The following is a 17,833-nucleotide window of genomic DNA, read 5'->3' on the forward strand; positions in this document are numbered from 1 at the left end:
ATCTCACATTCAAGAAGGAAGGGTATGGATCAAGATTTATAATGAATGAAGGGATGGGAGAGGCGTTTTCAAAGTCTACCCAATTTTTTACTCTATCTGGATTTTTATTTCAAGGGGGAAAATGTGACTTCTCAGAATGTGTTGTTATTCTGTAGAGTTTCAAAGTCACATGGCAGCTGTTTTTGGTTTCTAGTGTCTTCTAACCCCAGTTCTCTTTTGTTGCAGAGCCAGATCACGCTAATGGACATACCCGTGTTTAAAGCCATCCAGCCGGAGGTCTGTACTTGTCCTGTCCTCTGTACTAGCAGCGCTTGGGCGGGGAGGGAGGATTTTGTCCTGTTAGAGGGACTAAGTTTCCCGGTTTCGCTCTTGAAGTCTCTATAAACGCATGTTATCGATTTAAGCCCCCATCAAAGAGAGCATCTGGAGAAGGCAATGACACCCCACTCCAGTACTCTTGCCTGGAAAATCCCATGGACGGAGGAGCCTGGTGGGCTGCAGTCCATAGGGTCACACACAGTTGGACACGACTGAAGCAACTTAGTAGCAGCAGCAGTAGCAAAGAGAGCATCCAGGAATTCCATTCTCAAAGGGGCTCATCCTCTGAGCCTGCTGTTTGGATTTTTCCAGAGGATGGCACGGCATCTGGCCCTCTCTGTCAGGGCTGGGGGCAGTCAGTGCCCGTGGCTGGCCTCCACCCCTGAGTCTAAGGCCTGGCCTTCTCCCAGGTCACCCCTCTGGAGACGCTCACTGTTCAAGATGGAGATGGGAGGGAACATTTCCTAGGAGCTTTCTTTCTGTTGATCCCAAATTCTGGTGGTTGCCTTGTTTCTGATTTTGAAGCCAGTTGCTGCAGCAAAAATGTATACGTATTTACGTTAAAAGCATACATATATTTTTAGAAACAGCATATTCAATGAAGAGGAAAAAAAGTTGAATTTAGTCTTTGGAAGAAATTCTGGAAATGTCTAGCAGTTGATAACGTGGCTTTACAGTTATTTTAGTCCCGGTTCTGGTTTTGTTATCAAGTGATAGAAATTCATTTCAAGTAGCTGAATAGGCAGAGGAAGAATTTACGAGCGTAAAGGGGGCACTTTCCATACCTGTGGGCCTGGAGTTCAGGCAGCCTACATTGCCGAGCAGGACGCATGCTCTCTCCCTGCTTTCTGCCTTGCCTCTGCCTTCCCCTCTCCCCTCTCTCCTGCCCTGTTCTGTTTGCCCCTGCGGTCCAACCTGGCCTGCCCAAAGGGCCCGCATTTGCGCGATGTCTGTGGAAGCCACCTTCCAGATCGGGACCAGCCCGTCTCAGTCCAGCCCAGCTGAGTCCTGTGTCCAGAACTGGTTCAGTGACTCAGCTCAGGAGTTTGTGGCCGGGACGAGCGTGTACAGCTGAGCGGACCCAGCTTTGTGAGTGGGGTGCAGATTTCAGAGAAGAGGAGTGTGGGTTGGGGGACATGTCAAAACCACGGTATGATCTCCAGAACACTCTTTAAATATTGATTTGTTGGTTCACTTGTTTATTTTTGGCCGGGTCAGGTCTCCGTTGCGGCCCGCGGGCACTTCGCTGTGGTGCACAGGCTTCTCCTTAGTGGTGGTGTGCAGGCTCAGGAGTTGTGGCGCTTGGGCTCAGTTGACGCATGGCATGTGGGGGTCTTAGTTCCCTGACGAGGTATCGAACCTGCGTCCCTTGCATTGGAAGGCAAAGTCTTATCTACTGGGCCACCAGGGAAGTCCCCAGAACACTCTTAACAGGATGCCCTTCTTCTGACAGTGTGGTGTTGTTAAGACTTTGAGAAAAACAGCGTATTTTAATACAAAGCCAGACAAAGGATCCAGGCCTTCCTAGAGCTGGCATCTCACTCACTATAAATCAAGGGGAAAGTAGTATTGTTAGCTGCGCTCAGCACTTATGTGAGGACGTGGCAGTGATTTGTATTTGTGTGTGTGTGTGTTTTATTCATTAAGTTGTGGGGGCAGAATTATGTTTGATTTTTTGAACTGGCTGACTTAAGTCTTTCTCTGTTTTCTTCTAATTTGGGGATTACACATTCTTTCTAATTAAAACAAAAACCAACACCCACTCAGCGCACTACACCCTGGAGCCTGTTGGGGGAGTAGTTGTGTGACAGTTGCCTTAGCTGAATTATTAGCTCTCTGCTCACGTTCTCTGCTTCGGCTTGACCTGGAGCTTTATCCTCTGCCCTGAACATCGAGGAGGGCCGCCCAGTCTGCGGTGAGCCCGGGGACGCAGGCATGGCTGCTCGGGCCGATTGTAGGAGGGGAGGGGTGGGGGGCTCTCCAGAGGCATGGCCAGGAGCGTATCTCGTATCAAGTTGTGACAAGACATTAAGTTTTGCGGTCAAGTTTTGCTTTAAAGATGCGCTTGGAGCTGTGGTTCTCAAGCACGGCCGCACATCAGAATCACCTGGGCAGCCTTGGAAACACTGGGTGCCCGGACTCCACCTTAGACCGTGGAATCTGAGCCTCTGGGTTAGAGTCCAGAACACGGTCAGCCCTGTTTTGTAGAAGCTCACCAGTTGATTCTGCTGCCAAGTGAGGATTAAGAATGATCTGCTGCGAGGTGTCTGGAGAAACCCCAAATTTCTCCGTTTTAGATCTGTGATATGTTAGCTAAAAATGGAAGAGTTTGTTCCTCGTTGTCATTGTCAAAACCGTGGTTAAAAGGAGCACCCTGGGAGCTGTCCCAGCTTCTCTGCTCTTGTTATTGTTGTCAGCAGATTGAAAACTGGAACCTTTCCCCTTGATGATGTCTGCCACGTTACGGCTGGACCACCCCAGAGTCGGAAGCATGTGAGTAAGGGACACGTGTCAGTTTGATGTAGACAAGACTTTGCAGGAAGCAGAGGCTGGCACCTGATAGTGAGATGGGCACCCTGAGTGATCTGGATTCCCAGAAGATCAGGAAACTTGTGCCTTGCAATCCTGGCTGTGCTTCAGAATCAGTTGAGAGCGCCATAAAAAATAAAAAAATAAAAATAAAAAAATCCAGATCCCTAGGCTTTGTGCCTGGAGATTCTGATTCCATAGGCTTCGAGTAGGGCTGGGAATCCCTTTCAGTCAGTTGTAGTCACTGTTCTTTTTGATGCATAAATTGTTATTCCATCGCTAAGCTGTGTCCGACTCTTTGTGACCCCATGAACTGCCACTCACCAGGCTCCCCTGTTCTCCACAATCTCCCGGAGTTTGCTCAAATTCATGTCAACTGAGTCAGTGACGCTATCTAACCATCTCGTCCTCTGCTGTTCCCTTCTCCTCTTGCCTTCAGTCTTTCCCAGCATCAGGGTCTTTTCCAGTGAATCGGCTCTTCACATCAGGTGGCCAAAGAATAACTGTATAATGCGTAAATTATCCTGTCTTTAACCAATGGGAGCCCTTTCATGTCATCACCTGTATCCTTTTAACATGATCCCATTATTTTTTGAGAAATTCCTTGCTCTTTGATACAAGATAAACCAGTTTCTTGCTGAAGACCTGGAGTCAGGCAGTCCCTCAGGGGTCCTGGTTTCTTTTAGTGGAGAACAGTGTTTAGAAACCACAGCCTGGGGGAGAGCATTTTTATTGCTATTGGACTGCTGATGCTTTTAGGCCTTTTTGGTGGGTGAGGCTAGGAGATATTTATTTTTTAAAACTAAAAGTCATGAGTTTATGACTGGATGATTGGACGGGCGATGTTATTCCCTCCTCATCCTTATCATGGCTTCCCAGCCGGTAGTGTATATTTCCCCACCCCTGGACTTCGGGCCACGCTGGTGACTTGGGCCCAAGTGATGGGATGCGAGTGGTGAGCTGAGCCGCTGAAAGTCAGGAAGCTTCACTAGCCCTCTCAGAACTTCCACTCTCTCTGAGGGACCCATTGCTCTTGTGCTTTTAGCCTGAGTCCCCAAATGAGGACGCGGAAGGTGACATGACCCCGACCCAAAGCCTGAATTCCAGCGTAACTTGGTACAGCCCGGTGGTTCCAGCAGAGATCAGCTCAACTGCAGTCACTCTAATGACCTACTTGTCACCGTGATCCTCTGAGATTTCAGGATTGTTCCTTATGCCACTTTATCGGTGGAAGCCCAACCAGTACAGTGTTGGTCTTTCCAGTTCAAATCTAGCATTCCAGGATTGTTAATTTAATTCCTTTGATTTTTTGGCATGTTTTCTTTTACCCTGCCAATTTTGGTTCCTAACAACATTAAATAATTATTTTTTTTATATTATTCATCTCTCTTTCTCACACACACATATATATACATACACATATATGATAGTTTTAAAATAATAATATCAGTATTACTGTTATTATTTAGTAGACTGCTACAGTTGAACATTTAATTGCAGTTATATTTGTCTTTAGTTCCTTTTCTTCTTACCTTCTCTCCCTCCTACTACTTACATGCCCAGGTGGGTCTCCTTCCTTGGCCTCCCCGCAAAGGTCTTTAAACACACCAGGACAGAGAAAGAGTTTATGCTCACTTGGTTCTGGAAGGTTGCATCCTGAGAGACCCTGTTGTAATCCCCACGCCTGGAACATACTATCTACACGATAAATATGTGCTGAGTGAGCAGAGCATGAATGAATGAAGGACAGAGGCACCGTAGCAGAACAGTCTCTGGCCAAATGCAGGCACAATGCCAAGGAGGGCCTGCCAAGGAGGGGAGTTGATCACCAGGGTGCCTGTTCTGCGGCATAACCACTTCCCCCAAAGCTGGGGTTTTGCCTGGTGAGCACAGTCTTTGAAGATTCACATTTCCAAATGCTGTTGATAACAGAGGGTAGAACTGTGGCTTTGCCCGCTTCTGCCAACAGGGCCGCAAGAGCATCGGCCCAGGGCTCAGAGGAGGCCAGGCAGACAGTGAGTTAAGGATTGGCAGAGAGCAAGGAAAATGGAGGTTAGCAAATATGGAGTCATAACTATTCCCTGGTGACTCTGGCATGTGACCAATTTTATCAAAACCTGGTGGGTTAATGCAGATACAACTTTGCAGCATAATGGCTCTCAGCCATGTTTACCTGGCTAGCTGTGGCCTAGAACCCCCTCCATGCCATGATGGATTGGGTTGCAGAGATGGGTGGCTTCCTGCTGCCCAGGAAAAGGGCTGCATGGTGAAGGGGGTCTTTCTGTGGGAGTCCTGGTGGCAGCTGCCTTGGGAGAGGGTACATTTGCAGGGTGGCATTTTTGTCTCCGCCAGCCTTCCCTACGGAATCTGCCTGTCCTTACGCCCACTTCCTGGCCTGTGGAATCGAAGGCCTACCCGTTTCTCAGAGACCAGTTTGAAGGTGGAACTGTTTCTGTTGTTAGTTTTAACATGAAGCATCAGTGGGTGAACCGCTGTTCTTAGAATGTGCACGCTCTGCTCTGTGCTCGACTGACCAGGTTCTGCCCGAGTCCAGCTTCTGGGCCTGCGGATCCTGCTTGGGGTGCTAGACAGCACAGGCTCAGCCTGGCAAGGCTGGGGTGCAGTCCCAGCTTCACCCTTCCCAGCTTGGAGTGTGAACAAATTACTCATTCTCTTTATGCTTGGGTTTTCTCGTGTATAAAGTGAGGGAAACCATAGTGTTCACCTCATGCGAAAGAACTTGGTGCAGTACCCGCGTGTGGGAAGTTCCCAGTCACTCGAGGCTGTGATTCCTCACCAGCTCATGCTCTGAATAGGTTCTGTGCATTTTGAATGTGAGCTCATGCTGAAAAGAACATTCAGGGATGCCCGGGTAGGAGCCAGTGGCCCAGAGGAGGTGATGGTCTGAGTAGCAGAGCAGTGAAGAGCACTGTGTTTGGAATCCTTCAGACCTGAGTTCATACCCGAGCTTCTCAAATGGTGGGGAGGCTGAGGTCTGGATGGAGACACATCTCACGGTGTCCTGGGGCCACAGAGAGACTCGCTCTGCTGTTGTGTCGGGACACTGGCTTCTTGGAAAGAAAGCTGTGATAAACTTAGACAGAGTATTAAAAAGCAGAGACATCGCTTTTCTGAAAAAAGGTCCGTAAAGTCAAAGCCATGGTTTTTCTAGTAGTCACGTATGGATATAAGAGTTGGACCATAGAGAAGGCTGATCACTGAAGAACTGATGCTTTTGAACTATGGTGTTGGAGAAGACTCTTGAGAGTCCCTTGGACAGCAAGGAGATCAAACCAGTCAATCCTAAAGGAAATCAGTCCTGAATATTCATTGGAAGGACTGATGCTGAAGCTGAAGGTCCAATACTTTGGCCACCTGAGACTCACTGGAAAAAACCCTGATGTGGGAAAAGATTGAGGGCAAAAGGAAAAGGGGGAACACAGAAGATGAGATGGTTGGATGGCATCATCAACTCAATGGACCTGAGTTTGATCAAACTCTGGGAGATAGTGAAGGACAGGGAAGCCTGGCATGCTACAGTCTATGGGGTCTCAAAGAATTGGACACGAATGAGTGACTGAACAGCAACTGGCACTGAGCCTGGAAGGCTGAAAGGGATCCTGTCTGATGGGTGATTTGGGGAATGGGATAGGGGTTGGGAACGACATTTCAGGCAAAGTGAATAACACTGCAAAGGCAGATGGTATATTTCCCCAAGTTTAACACTATTTTTGGTACCTAGTGTCTGGGGAGAAAAAAAGGTGAGCTGTTGTTCTCTGGGTCCTGTGCTCCTAAGGGACGTCCTTTTGGGAGATGTAGGTGTGCTGGAAGCTCCCCAGAGATCAGTGCGTCATTCTCTTCCCGTCTGGCAGCCAGGGAAGCACAGGGTCACAGAGGCACATGGATGGGTGTCCAGAGACCCGAATGTGATGGAAACCAACTGCAGTGGGTACCAGACTCAGTGAGGTGGGAAGCTTCTCCACGCGCCTGTGTTTCTTCCAGTCCCGCTGCCCCTGCCAATGTTGCTCCATCCCCACTGCCAGATTTCTCACTCATTGACTTCTTCATGAGTTGGTGAGCCATGTGCTGGAGAGACAGAGGTGGAGGGGCCGTGGGCACATTTCTGTGAGAGTGAGGGGTAGACATGGAAACAGACAGTGGACTAGAAGCATTTGGGCTGTTGGGGCCTTGAGCAGAGAGCGGCTGGTGGAGAGGAGCAGGCGGCAGAGCTTTAGCTGGCTAGCCTGGGGATCACGGGGGAGCTTCATGAAGGGAGTGATGGGCACAGATTTGTATTCTAGGGACTTTGTCCTAAGCGGGGAGACAGAGCCAACTGCACTCAGGGAGACTGGTCTGGGAGCTGTGCTGCAGTTGCGGGGAGGTAAGGGTGGTCTCAATGGTGGGGAGGTGCCTGGCCCCGGACTGGGTAGGGGCCTGCCCTGAGGGCTGAGGCAAGAAGACACAGGTGACAGAGGGGTGCGCTCTGTGTTTGGGGAGCAGAGGGCAGAGGAAGTGGCCCTGGATGCAGGAAGAGGCCCAGGGAGCCCAGCGTCCTGATGCTGAGCAGGGTAGCGGGCAGCATCTTGTCCGGGTGAGGGAGGCCAGGAGGTCCGGAGGGAGAAGGATTCCAGAGTTCAGGGTCAGGACTGGGGTCGCTCTGATGACTGTGCTGGATGCGGTGCTGACTGTGCCTTTGAGTAGCTGAGGTGGAGGGGGATAAGGTCTTTTGGGGGGTCGTTGAGGTACAGTGTGACCCAGAAGCGCAAGGGTACTGCCCAGTGGACTAATGTCCTCGGTGATGATGGTGGGAGACTGGGAGGAGACTGGGAGCCCCGCTGACGGTGAAAGCATCCTGGGGCGAGGCGGGCAGGATGTGGAGGGGAGAAGGAGGGCCGGAGGGTCCCTCCCTGAAATGGCTCAGAGGAGAGCTGTGGGCACAGCCTGGGAGCCTTGTGAGGGATGGGGGCAGAGTGTCGCCAGCAGCTGCCACTTGGGTTCGAGGCACAGGCCAGCTGGAAGGCAGGCGCGGGGGTGTTCTGGGTGGGCATGCAGCCTGGATCCTTGCTCTCTTCCTCCCTGCGGCCCTGGGGTAGGGCAGATCCGGTGAGGAGGAGGAGGAACAGGTGGGCCTCATTTACAAGTGTTTGGGGACAGCGGAGGCGGTATCCAGATAGAGCTCTGGTCCCTGGGAGTGCCTACCCCAGAGAGACTTGGTTTCACCCTCCCCAAATAAGGGCTGAGCGCTCAGGCCTGGCTGGTCCCCCTGTCTGCTGCTCTGCTGAGGGGCGGGCCTGCAGGCCTGGGAGACTCCCCGCCGAAGCACACGCTTTGCTCGGGGCCACATGACACGTTGCAGTTCAGGAAAACACTGCCTGTGGGTTCAGGAACCTGACCCTCTGGCCTTTTGTCTGGATGCCGTTTGCTTGCTCTGAAGAAGCGGGCATTCCTGAAAGCAGAGGTCAGTGTTGGATGGCGGACAAGCCCTGTGTGTCTTTGCTGCTCCTGGAATCAGAGCGTTTGGCCCTGGGAGAAGGGAAGAGCGCCGCCAGCAAGGCAGTTATTTGTAAAAAGGAGATCGGTTTCACTGACATCATTAAAACCCCTCTTTCAGGTCACATGCTGGGCCATTTTCTCAGACCGTTTCCTTCACTGCCCCAGCCTAGCCTAAGTCACTGCCACCCATCCTCCGATCACATCTCCGCATGGTTGGTTCCTTCCCACCTCACCCCCGACAACCTCCTCTCTGTATTCGGAGACATCTTTCTAAAGCCAAAATCCCACTGTGTCCCTGTCCTGCCCAGAACCCTCTGAGGCTCCCCACTACTCCGAGGATACAGACCCGCCCCCTTTCTCTGCATGAAGAGCCCGCAGCAAGCCCACTGCTCTGTGCTGCCCCACAGCCTTCCCTGGTTTCCCCGCCATCTCAGCAACCTTCCTGCAGACTGCGCCCTCCACCAGCGTGCCCTTCTCGTCCCCATCACAGGCGACTCCTCCTTCCGCCTCAGGAGGTGGTGTGAGCAGCTTAGAGCTCGGGCTACAGCAGGCTCCCCTCTGCTCCCTCTCAACCTCACCGTCTGCCACTGCTCACGTATAGGCCTTTTCACCACTGTGCTGAACCGTCATGACTTTGGAAAGCCTGAATAATTAGTGTTTCAAGTATGCCTCCCTCCTAGATTATAAACTGCATGGACACAGGGGTCACGCCAGAATGATTCACCCCATATCCTATGACCCAACACAGTGCCTGATGTTACTTGTTGAATATATTTAGGATGTGGTAGTAAAAATAATAACAGTAAAGCCCCATTGAGTCCTCTTGACGTCTACACTGTCCTGCTCCTTCTCTGTTAAAAAAAACTGAATTGGGTAGTAGAGGGTGGGCCAGGTGCCTCCAGTGGCCCAGGCGTGGGGGAGGGTGGCTCCACATCTCAGTGCTGATGCTATTTAGCACCGGAAGCCCAAGCAGCTGTCTCTCTCATCTGTTACTGCATTTGTTATTTGCTTCTCATTTCCTAGTAATTACTCTGTCCTTTGCAAGAATTTGTTGTCACAGTGGAAACAGAGTGGGAACGGGCTTTCCCCCCACAGCTCCCTTCGTGATGGAAACAGAGGTTGGAGAACTTCTCTGAGCCCCAGAAAAAGACCTGCCTGGAGAGTGGGGAGAGCTGGCTGGGTCAGGAGTCTGATCTGGCTACAGACACAGGCCAACAGCACATTTGATCCAGTAAAACCAACACTTTGCAATTTCTAGACTCATTTTTTTTTCCCCTCTAACTTCTTGAGTGTGGCTATGACATTTGTGCTGGTTAGAAACCAAATTTCCTTTTAAGTGAATTAATAGCGCAAAACAGAATGTTTGGTGAACAGCTGTTCTGGTCCACAGGGACTTGGAGCCTGGTTGTGATTTTTGTCTGTGAGGAAAACAGGGTTCGTTTGGACTCTTGCTGCTGGAGCAACTGCCTGACTTGCTGGGACAGGAGACGAGAAGATCTGGCTCTGTGGCCCTCCAGCTGTGTGATCATGGCAGGTTCCTTCACCTCCCTGGGCAGTTTCCTTAGCTGTAAAGTGGCAGTGATACCCATCTCATAGTGTTGCGATGCTTAACAGCGATTGCACAGGCAGCCGGGAGGAAGGCAGAAACTCAACAAGGTATTTCTCTTCTTCTGAGAGATGTCAGTATATGAAATAAGGAGAAAAGCAATGACAGACTAATAAGTCAGCTTAGAAGGGGCCTGGGCCCAGCAGTGCATCAAATTCTCTGAGGAAGGACCTTTTGTCACTGCTATGTCTCTTTACTCCAACCACAGTGGCATGTTATAGGATCACTCCTTATCATTAGTTGAATAAATGAGAAGCAAGGAGAAGAGCCTTTCTTCCTTGCTCAGGAGTGAGAGGGATAGGTTGATATCTGTGTGACCATGCTGCTGCTGCTGCTAAGTCACTTCAGTCGTGTCTGACTCTGTGCAACCCCATAGATGGCAGCCCACCAGGCTCCCCCATCCCTGGGATTCTCCAGGCTAGAACACTGGAGTGGGTTGCCATTTCCCTCTCCAATGCATGAAAGAGAAAAGTGAAAGTGAAGTCGCTCAGTCGTGTCTGACCCTCAGCGACCCCATGGACTGCAGCCTTCCAGGCTCCTCCATCCATGGGATTTTCCAGGCAAGAGTACTGGAGTGGGGACCAGGCTAAGTCGCTTTATTACTCTAAGGTTCACTTTACACATTTGCACAATGGAGCTGATGATATGATGGCCTCAAAAAACTGGACGTGAGGATTGAGTGAGATTTTTTTCAGCTTTATTGAGGCATAACTGACATAGAATAAGCCATGCATAAATAAAGTCAATGATTGATGAGTTTGGATGTGTGCATATACATGCAAAACCGTCAGCAGATAAAGATAATAAATCTGCTGTCCACCCAGAAAGTTTCCTCATGCTCTTTGCAGTCCCTCCCTCTCTCTGCTCCCCACCTCCACTGTCTTCTTAGAATCAGGTAATATAAGTCCCTAAAATGTGTTCTTCTGTTTCAAAATTGTTTTGGCTGTTGTCCTCTGCATTTCTATAGAAAATTGAAAATCAGTTTGTTAGCTTTTATAGAATCCCCCAGGCTATGCCTGTGACTGTTGAATCTTTGGGTTGAATCTGTCGATCAATTTGGGGAAAATTGATATCTTAACAATATTGAGTCACTGGAACCATGAGCATAGTATGCAGTTCTGTGTACTTAGGTCTTTTATAATTTATTTCAGTATATGTTATATACTTTTCAATGTATAGGTCTTACATATCTTTTATCAGACTAGTTCCTAAAATTTAGTTTTCTGTGCTATTGTAAATGTTATCTTGTTTAAATTAAATTCCAGTTGTTCATTACTAATTTATAGAGATATGACTGATTTTTGTAAATTGATCTGTATCCCACAGCTTTGTTTAACTTTCACTTATTCTAGTAGCTGTTTTTGTAGATTCTTTAGGATTTCTACACAGATGATGATACCTCTGTGAATGTACTAAGTCACTTCAGTAGTGTTCAACTCTTTGTGATCCTATGGACTGTAGCCCACCAGGCTCCTCTGTCCATAGGACTCTGTAGGCAGAAATACTGGATTCGGTTGCCATGCCCTCCTCCAGGGGATCTTCCTGACCCAGGGGTTGAACCTGCATCTCTCAGGTCCTCTGCAGTGGCAGATGGGTTCTTTACCATTAGCGCCACTTGGGAAGCCCATCTCTGTGAATAACAGCAGTTTAAGTTCTTTCTTTCTAAACTAGATGTTTTTGTTTCTTTTCCTTGTCTTATTAACTGGCTATAATCTCTAGTACCCTGTTGAGCAAAAGTGGTTAGAGCAGATATCCTTGGCTTGTTTCTAGTCTTAGAATAAAAACGCTCTTCTATTTTTCAGTATGATGTAGCTATTCAGTTCAGTTCAGTCACTCAGTCATGTCCAACTCTTTATGACCCCATGGACTGCAGCACACCAGGCTTCCCTGTCTGTCACCAACTCCCGGAGCTTGCTCAAACTCATGTCCATTGAGTGGGTGATGCCATCCAACCATCTCATCCTCTGTCGTTCCCTTCTTCTCCTGCCTTCAATCTTCCGCAGCATCAGGGTCTTTTCCAATGAGTCAGTTCTTTGCATCAGATGGCCAAAGTATTGGAGCTTCAGCATCAGTCCTTCCAGTGAATATTCAGGACTGATTTCCTTTAGGATTGACTGATTTGATCTCCTTGCAGTCCTAAGGACTCTCAAGAGTCTTCTCCAACACCACAGTTCAAAAACATCAGTTCTTTGGCACTCAGCTTTTTTCACGGTCCAACTCTCACATCCGTACGTGACTACTGGAAAAACCATAGCTTTGACTAGATAGGCCTTTGTCAGCAAAGTAATGTTTCTGCTTTTTAATATGCAGTATAGGTTTGTCATAGCTTTTCTTCCAAGGAGCAAGCAGCTTCTAATTTCATGGCTGCACTCACCATCTGCAGTGATTTTAGAACCCAAGAAAATAAAGTCTGTCACTATTTCCATTGTTTCCCCATCAATTTTCCGTGAAGTAATGGGACCAGATGCCATGATCTTCATTTTTTGAATGCTGAGTTTTAAGCCAGCTTTTGCACTCTCTTCTTTCACTTTCATCAAGAGGCTCGTTAGTTCTTCACTTTCTGTCAAAGGGTGGTGTCATCTGTGTATCTGAGGTTATTGATATTTCTTCTGGCAGTCTTGATTCCAGCTTGTGCTTCATCCAGCCCAGCATTTCGCATGATGTACTCTGCATATAAGTTAAATAAGCAGGGTGACAATATACAGCCTTGACATACTGCTTTCCCAATTTGGAACCAGTCCATTATTCCATGTCTGGTTCTAGTTATTTCATCTTGACCTGGATACAGATTTCTCAGGAGGCAGGTAAGGTGCTCTGATGGTCCCATCCCTTGAAGAATTTTCCACAGTTTGTTATGATCCACATAGTCAAATGCTCTGGCATAGTCAATAAAGCAGAAGTAGATGTTTTTCTGGTATTCTCTTGCTTTTTCTATGATCCATCAGATGTTGGCCATTTGATCTCTGGTTCCTCTGCCTTTTCTAAATCCATCTTGAACATCTGGAAGTTCTTGGTTCACCTATTGCTGAAGCCTAGCTTGGAAAATTTTCAGCATTACTTTGCCAGCGTGTGAGATGAGTGCAGTTGTGTAGTAGTTTGGACATTTTCTGGCTTTGCCTTTCTTTGGGATTGGAATGAAAACTGACCTTTTCCAATCCTGTGGCCACTGGTGAGTTTTCCAAATTTGCTGACATATTGAGTGCAGCACTTTCACAGCATCATCTTTTATTATTTGAAATAGCTCAACTGGAATTCTATCCCCTCCACTAGCTTTGTAGTGATGCTTCTTAAGACCCACTTGACTTCACATTCTGGGATGTCTGGCCTAGACACATACCAGGATGTCTGGTACCATGTCATACCGTCGTGGTTATCTGGGTCATGAAAATCTTTTTTTGTGCAGTTCTCCTGTGTATCCTTGCCACCTCCTCTTAACATCTTCTGCTTCTGTTAGGTCCATATTGTTTCTGTCCTCTATTGTGCTCATCTTTGCATGAAACGTTCCCTTGGTAGCTCTAATTTTCTTGAGGAGATCTCTGGTCTTTCCCATTCTATTGTGTCATCTATTTCTTTGCATTGGTCACTTAGGAAAGCTTTCTTATCTCTCCTTGCTACTCTTTGGAACTCAGCATTCAGATAGATATATCTTTCCTTTTCTCCTTTGCCTTTAGCATCTCTTTTTTTCTCAGCTATTTGTAAGGTTTCCTAAGACAACCATCTTGCCTTTTTGCACTTCTTTTTCTTGGGGATGGTCTTGATCACAGCCTCCTGTACACTGTTATGAACCTCTGTCCATAGTTCTTCAGGCACTCTGTCTATCACATCTAATCCCTTGAATCTATTTGTCACTTCCACTGTATAATCGTAGAGATTTAATTTAAGTCATACCTTAATGGTCTAGTGGTTTTCCCTTCTTTCTTCAATTTAAGTCTGAATTTGGCAATAAGGAGTTCATGATCTGAGCCATAGTCAGCTCCTGGTCTTGTTTTTCTGACTGTATAGAGCTTCTCTATTTTTGGCTGCAAAGAATATAATCAGTTTGATTTCAGTATTGACCATCTAGCGATGTCCATGTATAGAGTCTTCTCCTGTATTGTTGGAAGAAGGTGTTTGTTACGACCAGTGGGTTCTCTTGGCAAAACTCTGTTAGCCTTTACCCTGCTTTATTTTGTACTCCAAGGCCAAACTTGCCTGTTACTCCAGTTATATCGTGACTTCCTGGTTTTGCATTCCAGTCCCCATGATGAAGAGGACATCTTTTTATGGTGTTAGTTCTAGAAGGTCTTGTAGGTGTCATAGAACCGTTCAGCTTCTTTGGCATTTGTTGTTGGGGTACAGACTTGGATTACTGTGATATTGAATGATTTGCCTTGGAAACGAACAGAGATAATTTTGTCATTTTTGTGATTGCACCCAAGTACTCATTTTGGACTCTTTTGTTGACTATGAGGGTTACTCCATTTCTTCTAAGGGGTTCTTGCCCACAGTAGTAGATGTAAAGGTCATCTGAATTAAATTCGCCCATTCTGGTCCATTTTAGTTCACTGACTCCTAAAATGTCGATGTTCACTCTTGCCATCTCCTGTTTGACCATTTCCAATTTACCTTGATTCATGGACCTAATATTCCAGGTTCATATGCAATATTATTCTTTATAGCGTTGGACTTTACTTCCATCACCAGTTACGTCCACAACTGTCTGTTAGTTTTGCTTTGGCTCAGCCTCTTCAGTTCAGTTTAGTCACTCAGTCACGTCAGATGGTTGGATGTGATTGAGTGACTGAACTGAACTGAACTGAGCCTCTTCATTCTTTCCTGAGCTATTTGTCCACTCTTCTCCAGTAGCATATTTGAGTACCTACTGATCTGGGGAGTTCATTTTTCAGTGTCATGTCTTTTTGTCTATTCATACCCTCCATGGGTTCTCAAGGCAAGGATGCTAAAGAGGTTTGCCATTCCCTTCTCCAGTGGACCATGTTTTGTCAGCACTCTCCACCATTTTTTAAAATTTATTTATTTAATTGGAGGACAGTCAGTTCACAACACTATGGTGGCCCCTGCCACAAATCTGTCACTGGCGCACATGAGCCCCTCTGCTGCCAGGGGGAATCCCCACCACCACCACCTCCCTCCTCACCCCATCCCTCTGGGTTGTCCCCGAGCACTAGCTTTGAGTGCCCTGCTTCATGCATCAAACTTACACTGGTTGTCTGTTTTACATATGGTAATATACATGTTTCAATGCTGTTCTCTCATATCATCCCACCCTCGCCTTCTCCCATAGAGTCCAAAAGTATGTTCTCTACATCTGTATCTTTTTTGCTGCCTTGCATATAGGATCGTCATTACTATCTTTCTAAATTCCATATATATGTGTTAATATACTGTATTGGTGTTTCTCTTTCTGACTTACTTCACTCTGTATAATAGGCTGCAGTTTCACCCACCTCATTCAGTTCAGTTCAGTCACTCAGTTATGCCCGAGTCTTTGCGGCCCCATGGACTCAAGCACGCCAGGCTTCCCTGTCCATCGCCAACTCCCAGAGCTTGCTGAAACTCATGTCCATCGAGTCGGTGATGCCATCCAACCATCTCATCCTCTGTCGTCCCCTTCTCCTCCTGCCCTCAATCTTTTCCAGCATCAGGGTCTTTTCCAGTGCATCAGTTCTTCACATCAGGTGGCCAAAGTATTGGAGTTTCAGCTTCAGCTCATTAGAACTGACTCAAGTGCATTCAGCTGAGTAATATTCCATTGTGTATATGTACAACTTCCTTATCCATTCATCTGCTGATGGACATCTAGGTTGTTTCCATATCCTAGCAATTGTAAGCACTGCTGGAATGATCATTGGTTTACACATGTCTCTTTCAGTTCTGGTTTCCTAGGTGTGTATGCCCAGCAGTGGGATTGCTGAGTCATATGGCAGTTCTATTTCCAGTTTTTTAAGGAATCTGCAAACAGTTCTCCATAGTGGTTGTATCAGTGCATTCTCACCAACAGTGTAAGAGGGTTCCCTTTTCTCTATACCTTCTCCAGCATTTATTGTTTGTAGACTTTTTGATGGCAGCCATTCTGACTGGTGTGAGATGATTCCTCATTGTGGTTTTCTATTTGCATTTCTCTAATAATGCATGACAAATTGCCGACAAAGGCCCATCTAGTCAAAGCTATGGTTTTTCCAATAGTCATGGATGTGAGAGTTGGACCATAAAGATAGCTGAGTGCCGGAGAATTGATGCTTTTGAACTGTGTTGTTGGAGAAGACTTTTGAGAGTCCCTTGGACTGCAAGGAGATCCAACCAGTCCATCCTAAAGGAAATCAGTCCTGAATACTCATTGGAAGGACCAATGCTGGAGCTGAAGCTCCAATACTTTGGACACCTGATGCAAAAAACTGACTCACTAGAAAAGACCATAATGCTGGGAAAGATCGAAGGCAGGAGGAGAAGGGGACCACAGAGAATGAGATGGTTGGATGGCATCACTGACTCGATGGACATGAGTTTGAGCAAGCTCCAGGAATTGGTGATGGACAGGGAAGCCTGGTATGCTTCAGTCCATGGGGTCACAAAGAGTCAGATACAACTGAGCGACTGAACTAAACTGAATAATGAGTGATGTTCAGCATCTTTTCATGTGTGTACTAGCCATCTGTATGTCTTCTTTGGGGGAAATGTCTGTTTAGTTCTTTGGCTCACTTTTTGATTGGGTTGTTTGTTTTTCTGGTATTGAGCTGCATGAGCTACTTGTATATTTTGGAGATTAATTCTTTGTCAGTTGTTTCATTTGCTATTATGTTCTCCCATTCTGAAGGTTTCCTTTTCATCTTGCTTATAGTTTCCTTCATTGTGTAAAATGTTGTAAGTTTAATTAGGTCCTGTTTGTTTATTTTTGTTTTTATTTCCATTATTCTGGGAGGTGGGTCATAGAAGATCGTTTTGTGATTTATGTCAGACCATGTTCTGCCTGTGTTTTCCTCTAATAGTTTTATAGTTCCTGGTCTTACATTTAGATCTTTAATCCATTTTGAGTTTATTTTTGTGTACGGTGTTAGAAAGTTCTAATTTCATCTTTTACACGTGGTTGACCAGTTGTCCCATTACCACTTGTTAAAGAGATGTTAGCTGTAAGATGTAGGTTTTTCATAAATGGCTCTTATCAAGATTGAGGATTTTCCCTCCTAATCCCAATTTGCTGAGAATTTTGATCTGCAGTGGATATTGTATGCATGTGACCAGTTGCTCAGTGGTGTCCAACTCTTTGAGACCCTGTGGACTGTAGCCCACCAGGCTCCTCTGTCCATGGGATTTTCCAGGCAAGAATACTGGTTGGGTTGCCATTTCCTCCTCCAGGGTTTTGTCAGATATTTTTTCCTGCATTTATAGAGAGAATCATATGATTTTTCTTTTTCAGTCTGTTGCTATGGAGAATTCACAGGATTGATTTTTGAATGTTAAGCCAACCTTGCATTCCTATGATAAACCCCACTTGGTCATGATGCAGAATCCCTTTTGTATATTGTTGGAGCTGATTTGTTAAAATTTTGCTAAGAATTTTTTGCATCTGTGTTCATGATGAGAAATACCGGTCTGTGTTTTTCTTTCCTTGAAATGTCTTTTTCTGGTTTTGATATCAGTGTAATGCTGACCTCATAAAACAAATTAGGAAGCATTCTTTCCTTTTCAGTTTTCCAGAAGAGTTTATGTAGAATTGGTATGATTTCTTTTGTAAATATTTGGTATATTTCACCAGTAGAGCCACCTGGACTTGGAGTTTTCTTTGTGGAAAGGTTTTTGTTCTTTCCTTTTAAATAGACTACTTTTAAGAGCAGTTTTAGCTCACAACAAAATTGAGCAGAAAGTAGAGAGTGTTCTCATGTACTCCTT

The 17,833-nt window shown here is 46.6% G+C and overlaps 1 protein-coding gene across 3 annotated transcripts in view; it reads left to right on the top strand.

Moving 5' to 3' along the window:
• Window positions 1-17,833, top strand: part of RALGPS1 (Ral GEF with PH domain and SH3 binding motif 1) — a 295,391-nt gene that overhangs the window by 49,280 nt on the left and 228,278 nt on the right. For all 3 annotated transcript variants that reach the window (XM_040225151.1, XM_040225152.1, XM_040225153.1), the window contains exon 5: window positions 226-276. In XM_040225151.1, the coding sequence (XP_040081085.1) occupies window positions 226-276 (51 nt within the window). The remainder of the gene's footprint in view (window positions 1-225; window positions 277-17,833) is intronic.

The sequence above is a fragment of the Oryx dammah genome, unplaced genomic scaffold (genome assembly GCF_014754425.2).
Source record: "Oryx dammah isolate SB20612 unplaced genomic scaffold, SCBI_Odam_1.1 HiC_scaffold_25, whole genome shotgun sequence".
Lineage (NCBI taxonomy): Eukaryota > Metazoa > Chordata > Mammalia > Artiodactyla > Bovidae > Oryx > Oryx dammah.